At 53.9% G+C, this 21068-nt stretch overlaps 1 protein-coding gene across 4 annotated transcripts in view; it reads right to left on the reverse strand.

Moving 5' to 3' along the window:
• The window catches only part of UNC13A (unc-13 homolog A), a 60642-nt gene that overhangs the window by 16435 nt on the left and 23139 nt on the right, over positions 1 to 21068 (reverse strand). For 2 of the 4 annotated variants that reach the window (XM_045553264.1, XM_045553257.1), the window contains exons 10-30: positions 18997 to 19485; positions 18388 to 18496; positions 15590 to 15636; positions 13782 to 13860; positions 13049 to 13120; positions 12560 to 12779; positions 11539 to 11766; positions 10586 to 10727; positions 10317 to 10486; positions 9761 to 9876; positions 8633 to 8796; positions 7766 to 7916; positions 7439 to 7507; positions 7027 to 7116; positions 6696 to 6830; positions 5058 to 5191; positions 3819 to 3904; positions 3496 to 3622; positions 2292 to 2388; positions 1750 to 1893; positions 302 to 385 (exon numbers count right to left, since the gene is read on the reverse strand). In XM_045553264.1, coding sequence (XP_045409220.1) covers positions 302 to 385; positions 1750 to 1893; positions 2292 to 2388; positions 3496 to 3622; positions 3819 to 3904; positions 5058 to 5191; positions 6696 to 6830; positions 7027 to 7116; positions 7439 to 7507; positions 7766 to 7916; positions 8633 to 8796; positions 9761 to 9876; positions 10317 to 10486; positions 10586 to 10727; positions 11539 to 11766; positions 12560 to 12779; positions 13049 to 13120; positions 13782 to 13860; positions 15590 to 15636; positions 18388 to 18496; positions 18997 to 19485 — 2953 coding nt within the window. Of the gene's footprint in view, positions 1 to 301; positions 386 to 1749; positions 1894 to 2291; positions 2389 to 3495; positions 3623 to 3818; positions 3905 to 5057; positions 5192 to 6695; positions 6831 to 7026; positions 7117 to 7438; positions 7508 to 7765; positions 7917 to 8632; positions 8797 to 9760; positions 9877 to 10316; positions 10487 to 10585; positions 10728 to 11538; positions 11767 to 12559; positions 12780 to 13048; positions 13121 to 13612; positions 13619 to 13781; positions 13861 to 15589; positions 15637 to 18387; positions 18497 to 18996; positions 19486 to 21068 lie in introns of all 4 variants that reach the window. The other 2 variants (XM_045553251.1, XM_045553259.1) reach the window with 2 other exon arrangements.

Genomic DNA, 21068 nt, shown 5'->3' on the forward strand with positions numbered 1-21068 from the left:
CTGTGAGACACACATACTCAGAAGTTCACAGTTGGACTCACACACACACACACTCACAGTATACCAGTCAACACAACTAGACAATACAGAATCTGACACATGCTCTCAGATCCCATACACCCAGACACACACACTCAAACCAGCACATCCAAACACACATGATACTCTACTATCAACCTAGTCAGACCATGCACAGATGGACACACAGGTGTCAGAGCCCCGGGAAGAGCGGGGCCCTGGGAATGCCGAGTGGGGCTGGGGGGTGGAGAGGTTGGACAGCACAGGGGCCTCTGCAGGTCACCACTTTCTCCTTCTCCTTGGAGCAATAGGAGGCGAAGTCCTTGGAGATGATGTCTGCATACTGGAGGAGCACATTACTGATGGTCTGGTGGAGACACAGAGAGTGGGTGAGAGGAGGGGCTGGGGCCAGGATGGGCCCCAGACACGAGGTCCCATCAAGAGACACTTGTAAGATCAGGGATGAACCCAAACCTACTAGCACCTATGATGGGTCACTGGGCTGGGCAAATTCTCCAGCCAGGATGACCACCAAGACCCAGGACAGATACCACCCGATAAAGATGATTGTTTTATGCAGACTCAGCTCTTTCTCATCATATTGGCCCAGCCTGGACCACAGGTATGACTTGCTCTCAAATCAAATCCCAATTCCTACTTGTAATCCCCAAGATCAACACAGCCTGACGCCAATCCAATTAGACCTCAACCCCCATGTGACGATCCTGACCATCAAACTCACCCCAAGGCCCACTCAAATTCTACATAAGTCCCAGCATTCACTCCAGCCTTAATCTCAAATCAAAACCCAACCCTAATAGTAACCCTAAACCCAACCCCGGCCTCAGCCTCAAACTCCAACCTCAACTCCAACCAAATGGCATTGCCTGTCCCACTTAGGAACTCAGTCCTAACCCTGACCTCAACCCCTATATCAACTCCAACCCCAGCCTAAACCTCAACTCCAACCTCAATCCCAACCCCAATCCAAATCCAACCTCAACACAAACCCTAAACTCAACCTCAGCCTAAACCTCAACCCCAATCTCAACCTCAAGCCAAACCTCAATCCAAATTCCAACTTCAACCTCAACCTCAATGACATTGACCAAATGGCATAACCAACTCCACTTATGACCTCAGTCACCAATCTCTTCAACCCCAAACTCAAGTCCAACTTCAGTGACATCACCAACCCCAACTCTGACCTCAACCCCAATCCCAACCTCAACCCAGTCCATATCCAACCTCAACACAAACTCTAACCCTAAACTCAACCTCAGCCCAAACCCCAACCCCAACCTCAACCCCAACCTCAACTCCAACTTCAATGACCTCACCAACCCCAACTCTGACCTCAAACCCAACCTCAACCTCAATCCCAACTTCAATCCAAACCCCAAACCAAATCCAACCTCGACACAAACCCTAACCCTTAACTCAATCTCAGCCCAAACCCCAATCCCAACCTCAACTCCAATAACCTTACCAGCCCCAACTCTGACCTCAAACCCAACCCCAACCTCAACTCCAAACTCAACCCCAACCCCAACCTGAACCTCAGTGACATCACCAATCCCAACTCTGACCTCAAACCCAACACCAACCTCAACATGCAACCTCAACCCCAAACTTGACCCTATAGCCAACATTGACCTCAACTACCCAACCCTAACCCCATCCCAATCCTGACCCCAGTCCCCAGCCCCAACACTCCCCACACTCCTGCACCTTGGCAAAGCGCCTCATGTAATGCCCCACGATCTGGGGGTCAGGGCACTCGAGTTTCTTGATGATCTCAAAGCTCTGGTTGAGTTGGGAGAAGACATCCACCACAGAGCAGGAGAACAGTGCGTGCTCCGAGGTCTGCTGGAACTGCAGCCGGAAAGGAGGCCAGGAGGGAGGAGGAGGTCAGCCCTGGACAAAGCCCGGAGCCTACCCCTTGCACTCTCCTTGGGCAGAGCCAGAAGCCACCTGCCCTGGGGGCACTAAAGGGCACTAAACAGGGTGTGAAACTGACGTACAGCCTCTAGAGGAGGAGCAGAGGCCACGGGTGGGTGAAGGGGTTGGGCTCGATGGACTCACATTCCATAGTTGTTGAATGCACAAAAGACTTTAAAAACCATGAGCAAGACAAAAATGGCGGACACCTAGCAGAGACTGGCTTCATCCCAAGGGCATATTTTGCCCCCAGACTGAATCCCAGTGGACCCCAGAGGCAGCGCGGTCACCATGGGCAGAGCGGGAACGTGGCCATGAGTCGGCCTTCTCACCCCATCCTTTTTGTCTCGTTCTAGGGCACCGTGCAGGAAATCCCGGGACACTTCCTCGTTTTCATCCAGCCACTGTATGACGAAGGGTTCAAACCACCTGGAACGGGAGCCGGAGTGGGGCCCTGCCGCTGCGTGTCCCTCTCACCCTCTGTGCTGCCTGCTTCTGATCCACTCCTGGCTGGTGCTGGGGCCGGGCCTGCTCTACCTCGAACTCACCCTGCAACCCTGGCTGGCTACTCCCCTGCTCACCTCCCCCACCAGGCCTCAGTTTACTCTACCTGTGAAACGGACTGAGTGGCCACTGACCGAGCAGGGCCCAGACTTGGTAGAATCCCGGTTTAGATAAATGGCCCGTGGGCCTGTGGGTTTACTCTCTGAGCTCCCATTTCCTGTATGATAGCAGCCCCTCTCTGCCACAGTGCCTTTGGGAGCAGTGAATGACACCATGCACAGGAGGCCCTCAGTAATTGGTGGCCACCATACCATTCTCCAACACACAGCCTGGGGGTCAGACGTCCCTAGTTCAAGTCGCGGCTCCATCACTGAATGGTTGTTGCCTCAGTCAAGGCATTTGGCATCTTTAACTCTCCATTTGCTTTTTGTTGTTGTTGTTTTTTGTTTTTGAGACAGGGTCTCACTCCGTCGCCTGGGTAGAGTGCAGTGGCATGATCATAGCTCACTGCAACCTCAAACTCCTGGGCTCAAACAATCCTCCTGCTTCAGCCTCCTGAGTAGCTTGGGACTACAGGGGCATGCCACCACGCCCGGCTAATTTTTCTATTTCTGGTAGAGACAGAGTCTCGCTATGTTGCTCAGGCTGGTCTTGAACTGCTAGACTCAAGTGATCCTCCCGCCTCGGCCTCCCAGAGTGCTGGGATTACAGGCGTGAGCCACTGCACCTGGCCAACTCTCCATTTCCTCTTCCACAAAATGGGAGTTATAACGATCCCACCTCATCTCATAGGATTGTCAAAAGGATCAAATGAGAAATGGCCCAGGGATGGTTACTGCTGCTGTTATGACTCCGAATTTTCTGGGCTATGGGCCCAAAGTTCAATGGCTGAGAATAGAGAACCCTGGGTTTGGGCCCCACCTGTGACCCTGGTGCCCAGGTAACTCTGAGGAGGTCAGCCTTTCTCTCTGGGTCTCCTAGCTGTCGGCGCCACAGTTCTCACTTGGGCCGGGCTTGGGCCAGGGGACTTACGCGGGGTACTCGGGCACGCGGTCCTTGAAGGCAGGAAGTTCTGCCACATACTCGTTGTAGAGCCACTTGACTTTGAAGTGGAGGTTCATGTAGTCGGCACTCTTGCACAGGCGGTGCTTGTCGTGCTCTGGTACGGGGAGAGGGGGCAGGTCAGTGGGGAGGGTCTGCCACCCTCCGTCACCGCAGAGGCTGCCTGCTCTGGTCATCAGTGTTGTCTGACACAGACAGGAGGGTCCAGGGCACCTGCAGCCTTGGAGGGGACACTGAGGCACTGCCACCTGCTGTAGCCAGGCTGGGGGACACACACGGACTGGGGCACTCACCCTCCATGGCATACTTCATGTCTTGGGCAAACAGATTCCACATCACTTCGGCACTGATTTTACCCACATTCAGCTCCTGGGGAAACCTGGCAAAGGTCATGGAAGCATGACACCTTTGCAGATGGAAGCCAGATGGCAAAGGCTACTTTGTCCCTCCCTGCCCCAAAGGGGCGTGTAGGGCGGGTGGAGGGATCTAGAGTCCAGTGCTCTCCTAGCCGTTGACTTGCTGAGCGATTCTGCACTAAGGCCCTGCTTCTCTCTGAGCCCATAACCACCCCCCGCCTCCTGCCCATCCCTCCACCTGTTCATCCACCCACTTATCCCACTACCCGCTCATCCATTCACCCCCGTCACCTGTCACCCCATCTCTCCACCCATCCATCCATTCTTCAGTCCCCCATTCTTCCACTTATCCACCCATCCATTCACTCCTCCATCCATTCCTTTATCCACACACCCCTCCCTCCACCAATCCATCCACCCATTCACCTGTCCATCCATCCACTCATCTGCCCACCCTCCAATCCATCCAAATCCCTGATCTTAATTCTGTATCTAAGTAATCAGGAGATGTTAGTGCCACAAAGTTAGGGGCCTCCCTCGTGCTCAATTCGGGAAGGAAAAATACACAACAGCTCATTCAACTAAATGCAAATGAAAATTCTATAGACACATAGATCCACAAATGAAGACTGCACACATTCACGTACAATTACACAATACACAACATTGTATCTTGTACAATATTGTATATTGACATGCACACAACAATTATACACATGTACACAATTAAACCCATTGACCACAACTATGGACAAAATTACATACGTCCACACATGTCAGATATAATACAATTTAAATGTACAACACTTAGACTAGTACATGGTAAATACTTGAGCAACACTATCTCTTGTTATTTATGAACCTATACGCACACACAAGATTATATACATATGCACACACTGTTACTCATACAAATCAGTGCATATAAAGTACAAGTCTGATGACCCCAGCGACTGTGTGCATGCATGCAATTTTGCTTATGTTTGCAAATTATACCCATATCTGAATTTCACACAGGCACAATCAGACCCCAAATTGCCCCCACATACATGTTTTATGTGTAATTAGACATGATCACTTTTACACACAAGACACAAAGCTGTACACACACACACACACACACACACACACACACTCTGGGCCCCAGATAATTAACCACACAGACACACAACCCACTGGTTGAGGCAAGGAGTGTAGGAATTCTTGTCTTCCTCAATGATGGACACTATAAGTGTAATCAGCTTGGACCAGAAGTCGAGGTTCTTAATGCTGGGGCCCTGTTCCTCTGGGGGTACTTCCCCCTTCTTGGCCTGAAAAGCGGAGACGTTGGTTATAAGGGGCCCAGAGGTTGGTGCCTCCATCAGTTCATTACTGAGGGGTGGGAAATTGTTGCAGAATGGGCCCCCTTAACATGGATGTGGTTCAGGTAGGAAGCCATGGAAAAGAACTGAGCTCATACGAACTGCCCCAGACAGAGCTCATGTCGACGAACCTTGGCAAAGCTTAAGACTTTTAGACTCAACTCATAGAACTGAATGGAAATAAATGGAATTGAATTCATTGAACAAACTCAACTGCACTAAGCAAGATGGAACGAGAACGAATGCGCATCAAACCCACTTAGCTTAACAGAAGTCAGTTCTCCTCAGAGTTAATTCAGTGGAATTGAACGTGGGCCAATTACACTGAATGGAGTGGAATTAAACTTGATTGAATTAAACTAAATGGACTCAATTGGATTGAACCTAATCAACTTTTCCAAGACCTACATCAACCCAAGTCAAAAGAATGGAAATAAGTTGACTTGAATTCCACCCAAGCCAACCCAATTGGATCTAACTCATTGCAAGTCAACCCGACCTGACTCTACACATCTAAACCCAACCCAACATGCGCAGGTCTATTCAACTCAACTTTAGTTAATTAACAGAAATGAGTGTAACGAACTGAAATCAGCCTAATTCATTCAACCTAATGCAACTGAAATCAGCTGCACCCAATTCAACACCCCAGCGCATCTTCACGCAAGCTGATTTAACCCTGTTGAAAATAACTTGACCGAATGGGAAAGAATGAGTTTGTACCCAATTAAACTCCACTTGATGGAGCTCAGTTCTGCTCTCTAATTCATCAAGAACAATTTTAACTTAAATCAACCAAACAGAAATAAATGGAACTAAACTAAGGTTGAACGAAACTCAACCCAATTTGATTCAGTTCACCTCAACCCAATTCAGACAAGCGTGACCGATTTCAGGTCAAGTCAATGGAGAGGAAAGGAACACAAGGAAATGACATTGAGCTGAACCAGGCTCATGTGTTATATCCTGTCAGAAGCTGGAGCAGGGAGATCCCCCCATCTCAGTACAAACCACTCTTGGTTGTAAATTTCTAATTCGTACATCTTTTCTCCATAATAGACTAGAAGCTCCTTGAAACTTTATCCACAAACCCAGGGCATTGCATGTGTAGAGAAGCACTTGGAAGATCTGAAATTGAGGCAAAGTGACCAAAACTGAACTTCATTCAAGAAATTCAATTCAACTCAACGTTCACTGTACAGTTCACTCTCTGCCAGACACGCCTTATGCCAGCCTCAACCATGCAGCCAGGTAAATGTGCTGTGTGCCTACGGTATTGTGTCTGAAGCTCGTGTCTCATAAATCTTCTCCCCAGTCCCGAGATGTGGGTTTATGACCAAAAGATACAGAGGCGGAGATCGGCTAAGATCCCTCAGGAAGGGGCAGAGCTGGGACTTGGGCCAGTGTTCAGGTGATGTCCCCTGTTCTCTCCTGCCCTGTCTGGGGTCCTCACCGGGTCTGTCTGGTACTCCCGGCTGTACAGCTCATGACAGTTGTTGAAAATGTACTCATAAGTCGAGTTGAGGCAGGCTTTCACACAGTCCTTTACCACCTGGCTGGCTCGGGGTGGGCTCTGGAGCTCTTGTACCTGAAGGGAGGGGACAGGCATGGGTGGGCACAGCAGGTACCCAGGAAGTGGCTATGAGTCATGCTGGGGTTAAGGAGATGAAGCAGCATGAAGGCAGAAGTTTAGTGAGAAAGGGCGCTACTTTCCAGGGGTACTTGTTCTGGGAACCGGGAGCCCTGAATCCTCCTTGGTGGGGGCTAAGGAGGCCCTTCACTACCTTCATCCGAAAGAAGGTGATGCTGGTGAGAAGGTCCACGGTAGACTTGAGGTCCTGGAGTCTCTCCGGGCTGCTGGCTGGGAAGTTATTCTGTCGGAAGCAGCAAGAGAGGTGGGTTATGGAAGAAGGTTGGGGGAGGATGGGAGACAGTGTTTTAGGGGGATACAAAGGCTCCCAAGTTTCAGAAGGTGGGCTGGGGGGTGGCAATTAAAGCGCCTTGATGCAACTGGGGTTCTGCTTGGATGCACCCAACCTTTGGGCAGGTAGTGCTCACATACGTGCACGCGTGTCAGAGGAACACATTGCATGTGTTAAAATGGGATCTGCCATGTACACACCTGCTGGCAGCTGTCCCCTCCAGGCACACACAAGTGCACGGGGGCCAGTAAATCCTTGTGCACGCGCTTCCTACCCGGTACATGGAGAGGTCAATCCGCAGGGAGTTATGCAGCTGGTCCAGGAGCTTCACAAAGCGCTCTTTCTACAGAGGCAGGGGAGGAAGGAGGATGGATGAAGGTGGGACATGGCGGTTACGTGAAGCAGCTCATGGTGGTGGCTGCCATCCTGGCTGAGCACCGACTATACGCTAAGTATACCCCATACACCATTGTACGGAACCCCCATAACATTTGTTTCCATTCTACAGAGGGGTAAACTGAGGCTCAGAGAGGGGAAGTGACTAGTCCAAAGTCACACAGCAAATCAGGTCCATATTGGGCACCCAGCCCCTACCACTGACCCCGAAGTTGGAGGCAGCGAAGCGGTCAGAGGCAGACACGTTGGTGGAGGCGGTGGTGTGCGCGTAGTAGGCATTGATGTTGGCGAGTAGAGTGCTCATGACGGCGGGCACCCCGGGGCACATGTACTTGGAGGAGAGGCAGGCAAAGTGGCTGGCGAGAGGGAGCAGGAAGTGTTGGGCCAGAGGTCCCACCAGGCCAGGCTGAGCTCCCCACTAGAATGCCTCCCTCGCCCCCCAAGCCATGTCCCTGTCTGATTCTGTCCTCCGGGTTTCTCTGTGTCTCCTGTCTCTGTCTTTCCAACCCTCTGGGCTGCCTCATCCTAGTTTTTTTTTTTTTTTTTTTTGAGACAGAGTCTCGCACTGTTGTCCAGGCTAGAGTGCTGTGGCGTCAGCCTAGCTCACAGCAACCTCAAACTCCTGGGCTCAAACGATCCTCCTGCCTCAGCCTTCCAAGTAGCTGGGACTACAGGCATGCGCCACCATGCCCGGCTAATTTTTTCTATATATATTTTTAGCTGTCCATATAATTTCTTTCTATTTTTAGTAGAGACGAGGATCTTATTCTTGCTCAGGCTGGTCTCGAACTCCTGGCCTCGAGTGATCCTCCCGCCTCAGCCTCCCAGAGTGCTAGGATTACAGGCATGAGCCACCACACCTGGCCTCATCCCAGCTTCTAACTGAGGCTCTCTGGTCCCTGTCACTCCAGCTCAATCTGGCCCTCTCCTGATCTCCAGGGGAATCGCATAGCCCCCGTCACACCTGGTTCCTCCCTGGCTCCCTCCCACTCCAGATTGCCAGTGTCCACTTGGTGACACCCTCCTGTGTCCTGCACCTCGCCCTTATGTCTGCCCCAGCCTGCAGCCTCACGTCATGGCTTGGTAGATGGACTCGACGCCGTAGCGCATGGCAAACTCATCCACGATCTCCTGGGCTGTCTCATCGTAGTACACCTTCCAGGCGTCATCACCCTTGGCATCGGGGATCTTCACAACCCCATTGTTCTGCACATCCGTCACAAAGTGGAATAAATTCTGCCAACAAGGGGGAGAAGGTGTTGTTATGGAGAATGCAAGGAGCATCAATCCTTTGAGAGAGGTCCCAGGGTCTGAGGCAGCTTATGTTGTCCATCTGTCTGTTCATTTATCAATTTATTCACCTATGCTTCATTTATCCACCAACCCACCCATCCAGCTACCCAAAATTTCACCTACATACTCATCCATCCTTTCAGTAATTCAACCACATATGCAGACATGCCTCCTCTATCTATCCACGACTCTATGCACCCATCCATCTGCATGTCTGTCTATCCATGCACTTGCCCATCCATTCACTGACCCACCCATCTATCCATCTGTCCACCCACCCATCTACTCACCACACATCTGTCCCCATCCAGCTACTCAAAAATTCACCCATACACTCATCCTTCCTTTTAATAATTTGACTACTCATCCATCCATCCATCCATCCATTCCATATATCTACTACAACTTAATCTGTCCATCCAACAATTCATCTATCCATGCATTCAACCATTTATCCACCAATCTATCTATCCACCCATCAAGTTATCCATCTATCTTTACCTATCTACCCACCCATTATCTGTACAACTACACTAAAATGTACCCATCTACTCATCTATGCTTCTAACAGTTTAAGAACACATCCATCCATCATCCATCTATTCACGCATCTACACACCAGCTCATGTATCTATCCTTCCATGCACTCACCCATCTCCCCATCCATCCTTTTATCTGCTCTTCACTCATTTGTCCATTTAGTCATTCATTCATTCACCAGCATTCATTGAACAAACTAAATGGTGGGGCTAGAGTTCTCTCTAGGAATCCCTAGGCAGCTGGAAGAGACAGACCCAGACACAAACAGCCCACCCATGCGTGTTTAGAGCCGGGACAGAAGGAAGGACCCGGAGATGAGGAGCAGGCAGTCAGAGGTGGTGTGGGAGGGCCGAGCAGCGGGCCTCACCTCATGCAGACAGGTGTACTGCACATGGTAGGGGGCCACCTTCTCCTCGCCTTTGATCTCTACACTGATGTGTAGCCGGATGGCGCCTGACACAGCGGACTTGTCAGTTCGCTTGTCTGCAGGGCAGAGAGAGATGGCAACTTCAGAACTTCCCAGTACAGCCTTGGGCTATTTTAATGATGCATGAATCTGTAGCCCTCTTGGGAATCTGAGACTAAGGCCTGGGTGTCTCTCTTTAGATTGGCCCCCTAGGCTTGTGTCTCCCTGTTAGACTAGAATTCCTTGTCTTTCCCATCAAACTAGGATCCCAGGCCTTGCTTCTCCACTCAGATTAGGTTTCTGTCTCCCTCCTTAGATTAGCAGCTCTAGGGCCTGTGTCTCCCCTGGAATGAGCTCCCAGGCCCTGCTTCCCCCATCAGATTGGGCTCCCCCACCAAACTCCTCCTGAGAATGTGTGTCTCCCCTCTGGGTGGGCTCTGCGCTCTGGCTGGATCCCTGGGCCCCCCTCCTCCATGCCCCCCACAGGTCCAGCCCCCCCAGAACCCCCTCCTCTCACCCAGGTTGTACCACACGTCCATCTCGCCACTGAGCGTCCGCACCTCGATGATCGTCTGGCCAAGGAAGTCATCAGATTCCCTCTTGAACCTCTGTTTCACACGGGATTTGATGTCATCATCCTCGTCCCAGACGCGCACCTTGATGCGGTCGGAGGAGTTGTGACATTCGCTGCAGAGGGAAGAGGAATCAGGGGTGGGGGTAGGGAGGCCAGCACAGGGCCAGTCTTGGGAGCCACTCATGGGGCTGGGCACCCAGCCAGGCACTTACAAGTGGAAATTCTCCTCCCACACGGGGTTGAGGTTCCCATAGATGGTTTTTGTCCGTTTCTTGGTCTTCCCAACCTGGACTGTGACGTAGGGGTCACTGGATCCCGTCTTGTCCTTTGCCTGCAAGCCCTGGGCACAGACCACTGAAAGACACACAGGACAAACACAGATATGCATTCAAGGAGCAAGGCAGGCTGAGAACAGTCACTGCCACGTGTTCCAAGCTGCTGACTGGGGACACCTTCGATGTGGCCCAAGAACCACCACAAGGCACACCAGGCTTATTAGAGAGTTAACACGGAGGGAGCCATCAGCCAGCACACGATGGGAAGGTGCCCCAGCCCCTTCGCCCAGGGGCGTGAGCTCCCTGATGTCTCCCAGGGGGACTGAGCCCCAGTTGCCCACAATATCACCTGCCATTGGCACCCCTGCGGGGTGCCTTCCCTCCGTGACTCACATCCTCACCCCTCACGGGGGCTTCCTGGGGTTACTTCCTAAATAGCCCATGTACCCTGAAATCCCCATCCTTGGGTCTGTTTATGGGAAAATCCAAGTGCCCTAGTCCCTGCGTGGGGCCACTCTGAACTGCACGCTCAACATCGTCCCTTAATGGTCCCAGGCGCCCACATCATTGCCTGCTTGTTGGCGCCCCTTCAGGGCTCCTCCCCTCTCTGTCTAACGTCCCGACCCCTCACCAGGGGTTTGTGGGGTCACCTCCCAGGTAAACCACGTGCCCTCAACTCCTCCTGGGGCTTCCTGTTGGAGGGCACAAGCAAGTCGCGCCCCGACAGAATGTCAGGTACACGCGTTTGGAGGCACACGTGCCTGCCCACACGAGCACGCGCACGCAGACGCGGGACGGACACGGGCGCGCTCACGTTCGCGCAGCAGAGGGGACCAACACACCGGGCGAGGGGACCAGGCGCTGGAGGCCGAGAAGGGCCCGCCCCTCACCGGTGATGCTGATCTTCGCCGACCACTTGGACGTGCCGTCCAGCACGCTCTGCTTCACCGCCTTCATCTGCTGTGTGTGCGCGCTCTTGGTGACGGCGAAGATCTCCTGGATGAGCTCGAAGATCTCGGGCTTGTTGCGCTCCCGGATCTTCATGCGGTCCTTGAGCACCATGATGATGTTCTGCGTCCGATCCTCCGCCCCGTGCTTGGAGCTCTTCTCCGCGGCACCTGCGGGGACCCCATGGCCGTCGCTATCCCCCCACGCACCCTGCTCCTTCTCTGAGCCCCGCCCCCTCCCTGAGCCCCGCCCCTCGCTGAGCCGCACCCTGAGCCCCGCCCCTTTCATAGCCACGCCCTTGCCAAAAAGCTCTGCCCCTCTCGGAGCCCCGCCCCTTCTCTGGGCCACGCTCCTCAGTAAGCCCCCCTCTGAGCCCCACCCCCGTCCAGCCTCCCCCCTCGCATTCTCTGAGCCACGCCCCCCGTTTCTCGCCCGTTCTCTGAGCCCCGCCCCTCGCTAAGCCACGCCCCCACCGAGTCCCGCGTCTTCTCTGAGCCCCAGCTCCTTTCTGATTCCGTCCCTCCCCAGTCCTTGCCCTTCTCTGATCCGGCTCCTCCACCAGCCACCAATCTGAGTCCCCACCCTCTTCCAAGCCCTCTCCTCCACAGTCCCCTCCCAGTCTGAGCCTCTTCCCTCTCTGAAACCCACTCCCTCCTCTGAGCTACCCTTCGCTAACCCATTTTCTCCAGGGGAACCTCCTCTTCCGATTAAGCCGTCCCTTTGCAGTCTAGCTAGTCCCTGAGCAGGGCCCCACCCTCCTCTGACCCCTCACGTCTCCTTTCCCCACCCCTCCATCCCCCAACCCTTGACCCCACCGGCCCTGCTGTTCCCTTCCGGCAGCGCCCCACCTCTCATGATGTCCTGTCTTAGTCCCTTGCCCCACCCCGTGGTGTCCCGCCCTTCGCCTGCCCCTCCGGTCTGGCCCGCCTGGACACCCTCCACCCCCACTCCAGCCGCGCTCACGCTGCAGGCAGTCAGCGTTGAGCAGGTCCTGGCACTTCTCGTGGCACTTGACGCCACACTCGGTGCAGCGCATGCCCTGCCGTGCGATGCCCCACAGCAGGCCCTCGCACTCGTAGCAGTAGGTGGGCGTCGTGGCCGTCCACACCTCGAAGTTGTGTGGCGTCGTGCACGAGATGGGGTAGATTAAGGCTTGCAGGGTCTTCTTGTAAACGTGGTTTTTCTGCGGAGAAGTTGAGGGTGCAGCTAGGGTGCAGCAGTGGCCCTAACCTGCAAGCGGGCACTGTCCCTGTCTTGCCCTGCTCCGTCCCAGTGCTGGGCGCAGTGAAGTCTCCATCCCCTCCCCGACCCCCACGCCGTGGGAATCCTCGCCGCTTTATGCCAGTGTGTGTCACACAGCCCCTCTTCCCGGGGGTCCTCAGAGGCTCCGATACTCCCAGGAGTCCCCAGCCCAATCCACCCCCACCAGGTGGAAGGAGGCGCCTCACGCACCAGCTCCTCGTTGTTCAACGTGCTGGAGGCCAAGGCTGAGGTGATGCCCGCTTTCCTGGACTGGACCAGGGACTGGGGAGGGAAGGTCACAGAAGTGGGAGTCACAGAAGTTGACACGCAGGGGATCGTCGCCAGGAGAATTCACAGCCACAGATGGGAAAGGCCGGCCACGAATTGGGGCCACCCGCCACAGATTGGAACAATTGGAAACAGGTCACGATGGCAGCAGGGGCCGACCCAGCAAAGAATTAGGAAGTGACAGAGGTTCTGGGTTGGAAGGGACCCTGGGAGGTGAGCAGCCCACACCAGACTCACACCCCTCCCCCAGTATAGGCCTTGGGAGCCATGCTTGGCTGTGGTCACCAGCCAAAGAGCAAAACCATCAGCCTCACCATGAACCAAGGTAGCTCATAGGTGGGGAGTCTTATGTTCTCTTCCCTACCCATGAACAGTGGGACATGGGAAGAATCCCCCAGAACCCATGAATTGGGGGGCTGGTTTAGAAGAGCCCAGTGAGGGGGTTTGTAGAGGACATCCCAAGGGGCCAATGTCACCACCACTCACCATGGCCTGAAGTGTCCATGCAGCACGTGGAGTAGAAATCAGACTACATTAGTCCCACAGAAAGCCTAGTCAGCCCCCAGCCCCAGGTCCACCATGGACAATTGCACAGGTTACACACTGCTTATAGCAGGCCTGCTCTGCTGGGGGAGTGAAGGACATGGGTGCTTACCAGGTCGCTCACGAGTGGGATAGGCTTCCTCTTGCGGATGTCTGGCATGCTGTCAATGATGATGAGACCGCCCCCTGGGCTGCAAGATACACAGAGACTTGGAGGGTCCAGGCCACCCAGTTCCTCACACAGGCATCACCAGAGGCCTGGGCAGGACACTCAACCTCTCCAGGTGTTAAGAGTTGAATTGTGTTCCAAAAAAGATATGTTGAAGCCCTAACCCCTATGACCTCAGACGGTGACCTTATTTGGAAACAGGGTTGTCACAAATGTAATTAGTTAAGATAAGGTCATATTGGAGTGAGGTGGATGCTTAATCCAGTGTGACTGGTGTCCCTATAAGAAGACATGCATACGGAGAAGACAGCCTTGTGGTGACAGAGGCAGAGATTGGAATGATGCACCTACAAACTGATCCTTGTTGGCCAAGAATTTTGAGCAAACCAAAGGAGTGAGAAGAGGCACAGAAGGCTTCCCCCTACAGATTTCAGGCGTGTGGCCCTGCTGACACCTCCAGAATGGACAGAGAATACATATATGTTGCTTTAAGCCATCCCTCTGTGGTACTTTGTTATAGCAGCCCTGGGAAATGAAGGCCCTGGCCTCGACTTCCCCATCTGGAAAATGGGGAGATAAGGCAGTTGCCCACCTTGAATGAACATTTGACTAAAATAGGCAGGAAACCTTTCTTTATGCTCAACATTGGGAATACAGTGTATGTTCAGAATCTGTTTGGGAAGGAGGGATTTTGAAGCGAACGGAAAAGGGAGAACTGGAAACTGTGATTGTGTTGCTGTCTCTTGGTGGCTTTGCCGCAGCTGGTGAATTGAAATGGCCACCGTGGCAGATGCTGTAGTGACCTGTCCAAACCCCCTTTATTGAGAGGTGCAGCCATCCCACAGAGGTTTCGGTGTGGCTTCTCTCCAGAAGGTTCCCATTGGCCACTGAGAGACAAGCCCTGTGGTGCTATTCCTGCTACAGAGCTTTCTGCAGGATGAGCTGAAGCTTAGAGACCTCTAGACACATCTTTCCCCGGCCTGACGCCATCTGCGTCCCGGCTTTCTCCTGAGAGCGCTTCCTTCCTAACTCACGAGCACAGGAGCCCCTCTCAGGCCCTGCACCTGGGACTCTCCAGCCAGGGCACCTGCTCATGTGTTTGGGAGTCCCAGCTGCTGTCTCCCTGCCTGTTTGCAAAGGACGTACAAAGGAAAGAGGTCACTGTCATGCTGCTATTTTAAACCATGGGCATAATTTTAAAATATCTTGTGCATGCACTAACCTCACCATCCAACACCCCTGACAATCAGTAAGTTAGGAGGTCAGACAGGACCACACGTTCCACTGAAGACTAAACAACTATCATTAGTTAAAGAGCTAGCAACTGTAGCATTAATCTGAGGCATTTAAAAATAGAATCAGAGCAAAAATTTTGCTCCAGGGTTGCAGAATGTACAGTGTAGGAAATAGTTCCTGCTTTATTTTACATTTATTTCCATGGGGAAATGGTCTTGAACTATGTGAGTGGCTGTGGACTCGGTTTCTCCATCTGTAACGTAGGGATAGCAGGGCTCCTGCCCTGGGTTTGCTGTGAGAATTCAAAGTCTTTGAATCGATTCAAAGATGATTGCCCTTGGCATCTGCCTGTGGTTAGGTGTCTTATGAGGGTGGCCACGTTATTTTGTCCATGATGAATCTGTCCTTTGTCTGCACAAAACCCCTCCCTACCCTCTAGCAGTCTGAGGCTTGGGTATAAACCAGCCTTGGGCTCTGAGTTCAAAACTTCCTCCCAGCCCAGTTCTGTTACTTACCCGCCTTTGAACCACAGGGATTTGGACATCTCTCCTTCTCCCCGGGCCTGCAGGACAGACAGACAGTCAGTGTGGTCACCCCCTCTCTTCCTAGGGCAGGCTCCATACCCACTTCTGACTCCCTTTGGGCCAGGATTCACAAGGCCTGGGTCCTAGTCCTGGCTGTGTGTCCTTACGGAGCTCCCTGGCCTTCTCTGGGCCTTAGTTTGTCCATTTGTAAAATGGGCTGGAGGAGAGAGGAGGTCCTCTCTGTCACCCACCTCAATGGACCTTGAGGTCCTCTCCCATTGCTCAAACCTGGGGATCTGGCATCATCTACAGAAAGAACTCATGCTCTATAGCCCTGGAATCCTTGGTAGCTACGATTTCTCTGTTCAGACACTTATAAGATCTCATTCCCTAAACTCCCTGCAGCCTCATTTGCTCACCTGCTTGCACGCCCCAGGGACTTTGCCTGAGCTATGCCCCTAGCTTGTTGTTCTCCCACCTTCTGGACCCAACTAGCCTCCATTTATCGCTTAGATCTCAGCATAGAGCCAGGGTCGGCACCCCCCCTACTTCCCCTCCATCTTGCACCTAAAGGGTTAACACAGGAGTCATAGAGGTGGGCAGCGCTCTTCTGAAACATTGTTGAAATATTTTGGACTTCACCTCTGCTTAAGTGTATCTTCTCCATGGAGTTTTCGTGATTGCCTTGGATTAGTTTTATGCCTTTTCTATGAAACCCAGAGATCTTGCCCATGTTTATTTTTCTTGTCATATCACTAGTTCTACAGTTTTTCTTGTCATGTCACATGGTTCCAGGAGTAGCTGGTGTTTTTTTCATTTAATCTGCTGACTTAAGTTAAAATCATTCAATAGGCTTTTCACCATATATGCTTTTCTACCTTTTGAATTTAGAACCACATGAATATATTATTAAGTAAAAAAATCAAATTCTGACAGGTGTAGTGGCTCATGCCTGCAATTCCAGTGACTCAGGAGGCTGAGGTGGGAGGATCGCTTGAGCCCAGGAGTTCAAGATCAGTCTGGGCAATACAGCAAGATCCTATCTCTAAAAAAATGAAAAAAAAATGAGCCAGGCATGGTGGTGGCACCTGTAGTCCTAGCTACTCGGGAGGCTGAGGCAGGAGGATCACTGGAGCCCAGGAGTTCGAGGCTGCAGTGAGCTATGATGTGCCATGGCACCCCAGCCTGGGCAACAGAGCAAGGCCTTCAGTTTGGAAGGTCACCCTGGATAGCAACACTGCTCTGTCCCTAGCCCAGGAGTGAACTGAATGAATCAAGGAATAAATGAATGGCCTCAACTCTGCTGCCCATCTAAATGGTCACCCTGATTCTGATTTTTTTTTTTTTTGTTTTTTTTGAGACAGAGTCTCACTCTGTTGCCCGGGCTAGAGTGAGTGCTGTGGCGTCAGCCTAGCTCACAGCAACCTCAAACTCCTGGGCTCAAGCGATCCTACTGCCTCAGCCTCCCGAGTAGCTGGGACTACAGGCATGTGCCACCATGCCTGGCTAATTTTTTCTATATATATGTTTTTAGCTGTCCGTATAATTTCTTTTCTATTTTTAGTAGAGACGGGGTCTCGCTCTTGCTCAGGCTGGTCTCGAACTCCTGAGCTCAAACAATCCGCCCGGCTCGGCCTCCCAGAGTGCTAGGATTACAGGCGTGACCCACCACGCCCCACCTGATTCTGATGTTAATTCTATTTTTCACCTGATTCCTTCTCCCATACTGACCTGACCTCAGACCATTCCCCACCTCTGGCAATGACCTCCATTTTGACCCCATGTGCTAACCCCTTTGCCTAACACCAGTTCTAACCCTGACCTCTGATCTCTGACTGTGGCTCTAACCCTGACCTTCATCCTTAGCCATAAATTGACCCCTAACATGGCTGTAGCCTTATTTCAGCTAAAAGCTCCAGCTGCCTCTGCCCCCCTGCACTTAGAAAGTCCAAGCTGGCATGGGGGAGGAGGCTGGGCTGGAGATGGGTGGGGCCAAGCTGTAGGTGGGAAAGGTCATATTAGCAGGGGCTGCGCCAGGAATGGGGAGGAGTACTATCATACTGTGTCTGTCTGACCCTACCTCCCCAATTTCACATCCCCCTATCCAGTAACACAGCGGGGCCAGGCAGGTATGGGTGGAGCCAAGGAAGAACCTGGCTGGGGGTTGCTCAGGCATGATGGGGTGCCGGTGGGTAAATGGGCACAACCAGGTTTGGACTCAGTGTAGACAGGGCCAGGGAGCATGGGGGCATGGGCATGTGCAGACGTGATGAGGTCGGGTGGGAGTGGGGTGTAGGTATGGCCAGTGCACGTGTGGGAGGGGTATGGGAATAGTGTGGGCAGGCCAGGTGTGGTGTCCAGGGACTGGGAGTTGGCATAACTAGGCTGGTGTGGGAGGGCATGGGTGTGACCAGACTGTGGGTGGGGCCAGGGTGGGTGGGGCATGGGCAAGGTGTGGGAATGGAGTTGGTCATGGCCAATCTGGATGGGGCTGGGGGCATTAGGCATGACCACTCTGGGCGTGGGTGAGAAATTGGGCGTGGCCAGGCTGGATGTGGGTTGGGCATGGGGAAGGCATGAGCTGTGTGTGGGCGTAGCCTGGGAAGGGTGGGTGGGGCATGGTGGAGTGTTGAGTGTGGCCAATCTGATGTGGGTGGGGCCATTGGGCGTGGCCATGCTGGGTGTCTGAGTGGGAACAGTGGGTGTGGCCAAGCCAGGCATGGGTGGAGCACTGGGTGGGGCCAGGTGGGGTGTGGTGGGGGCGTGGCGGGGCCCTCCCGTTCACTCACCTCCTGCAGCTGCATCCGCACCTTGTTGAAGGCTCGTAGCCAGTTGGCCTTGGCCCTGCACATGGAGTCCTGACCCTCCTGGCCTTCTTCATCCTCTCGCGGCCTGAAATTAAGGCAGGGAACACCAAGAGGCTCCAAGGCCAGCCCTCCGTGACTCTGACCTTCCCTTGACCTCTGCCCTCCCACTGATGTGCGCCTCCTCCCCGGGGGCCTCTCTGGCCCCTCAGAGGCACTAGGACCCACCTGTGCCCCTCTGGCCCACCTCAGTGCCCCTCGCCCCTTCCCTGACACCTTCAAGGTGTCTTTTCACCACTCTCAGCCCCTCTGACCCTTTGTAATCCTGTTTGCACAGGATCCTCCCGAAGCCCTGTGACCTCTCCAACCCCAGCACCTCCTAAGGTCACGACCCCTGACAGCCCTTCATGACTCCACTGAGCCATCTTTGACCTCCCCAATTCACCCTGCCACTTCTGATCCCTTCAATAAACCCATGGCTCTGTGACAACTTTCAACCCCCGCAACTGCCCAGGTCCACGCTGGCCCCATCCCAGCCCCACCAGCTGCATGACCTGTGACAGCCCCTCTGACCCCTCGGCCACCTCCTGTTACCTCTCCTCAGCCTTGGAGGGCTCGGGCTCCGGTGCCTGATCAGCTACAGGCACCTCATCGGGTGTGGCTGGCTTGGGGGCCTCAGCAGGCATGATGGGGGCCTTGTCCTTCTCCGGGGAGGCTGGAGGGAGGCTGACGCGCTTGAAGTCTTTGGGCTCAGCCACGACTGCCTCCTCCCTCTGGGCATAGCTGCCCACATCATCGGGCACCTCCTCCTCCTCCTCCAGCTCCTCCTCATCCTCGGGCAGCTCGTCTTCCTCCAGGAAGTCCTCCAAATCCTCATCCAACTCCTCCTCGTCCTGGTCCCAGCGCGGCGAGTCTTTGTGGTAGCTGACCGAGCTGTGGCACGAGTGATAGGAGTCCCCGTCCCGCTCATCCTCCAACTCTGAGCCCTGCAGGCTCTGCTCATCTGGGTCGAAGTCTTCGCTCAGCTGCGAGCTCCCCTGGCTCAGCTCCCCCGAGGAGGCATAGTGGCTACTGCCCGTGGGGCTGTAGGGACAGGCTGGGGCTCAGGGGCTGCAGCACCGAGTGGCCACCTGCCCAAGCCCCGTCACACAGACTCTATCACCTAGGCGTTCCCTTGGCATTGACCAAGCACCGTCTGTGTGCCAGGCCCTGCTCTAGATGCCAGAAAACAAAAGAGACATGAATCCTGCTCTTGTGGCAGTCACAGTCCGGTGGGTGGCAGGGGAGACAAGAGACCTGAGGACCCAGATCAGCAACCTTGCCATGTCCCCCTCGGACACCTAGTGCTCCTGAAACTTGAATGTGGACATGCCTGGCTTTCGGTGTCCCCGACTCCAACCTGGGATTCCCATGGTCCTCCCACTGCCCAATCCCTCCAGCCACCATCCTCCTCTGCTGGCCTCAGCCGCCCTCCGCAGCTGACCCTGTGGTGGGCGCCCTCGCCTCCACCTAGCAAATGTGTGGGAAATGCACCCGCTCCCCTGCACCCTGGGCCCCACCCTGCTCCAGCCTCTTCTGTCTCTGCAGGATGCTCTCAGTGGTCCCCACTTCCCTTGGAAGCCACAGTGGGGCCCCTTAAAATCATAAATCCAACCACATCCCCCCGCCTTCCAATCCTGCTGTGGCTCCCTAGTGCCTTGGAATAAAACCCATTCTAGCCCCATGTGGTCCGTACCCTCCGACCCCCACCCCCCCTACCATTTCTCTCCACGGCAGCCACACCGGCCTCCTCCCTGTTCCTCCAACATCCTAAACTTGTGTCTGCCCTGGGGCCTCTGCACCTGCTCTGCCCGCTCCTTTGTCTGTTTTGTCTGGCAAGCTCCTGCTCATCCTTGGGAACCCATGGAATCATCACTTCCTTGGGTGAAAGGCTGCCACCTCTGGCCAGGTCAGGCCCCCGTTATATGCTCCTTATTTCTACCCTGAATCGTGCGCAGCGTGACTGGGAAGAAACATCTCTCTCTGCCCAAAGGCAGGCGGGAGGACATGGGGGCCACCACTCAGCTCTCTTCTAACTATCCATTCAGTCGCTCAACAAACGTTCGCATTCCCTGATTATACACCACCTGTGCTCTCAGTGCCTGGGACCCCCTTCCCTAGCCAGCCCCAGGGGTGCTGTAGGAATTTCAAACGAAGGTTTCTCCCTCCAGCCCCATTCGCTAGCTCATGTGTTTAATTAGTGCCTGTCCTCGCAAACAGCACCATGGGATGCAGGAGGTCAGGAAGCATTATTTGTTTGTAAAGGACTCCAACCTCCCTCTGCCAGGACTACCCCCAAGTCCACCCCAGCACATTCTCAGGTCCCCAGGGAGGGACCAGCCTGGAAGTGGGATCCGAAACACAGGCCCAGATGTGCCCACTGGCCACCTCGGGCACCACACGAGCCGTGCCAAGCTTCGCTTTGCTTCCTCCCCTCAAATTGAGGGGTGGGACCTGGAGATCACCGAGACTTTCCCTACCCCAGCTCTGACATTTGGGTCCCAACACAGCTCTGAGCCCACTCAGGTGCCTTCCCTGGCTCCCGTGCCCTTGAGCTAGCCACTCAAGGGCCGTCCTCCATGATCCGGCCCCTCACCCCTTCAGCCTTCAGCCAAGCTGTTGCCTCT

The sequence above is a fragment of the Lemur catta genome, chromosome 1, assembly GCF_020740605.2.
Source record: "Lemur catta isolate mLemCat1 chromosome 1, mLemCat1.pri, whole genome shotgun sequence".
Lineage (NCBI taxonomy): Eukaryota > Metazoa > Chordata > Mammalia > Primates > Lemuridae > Lemur > Lemur catta.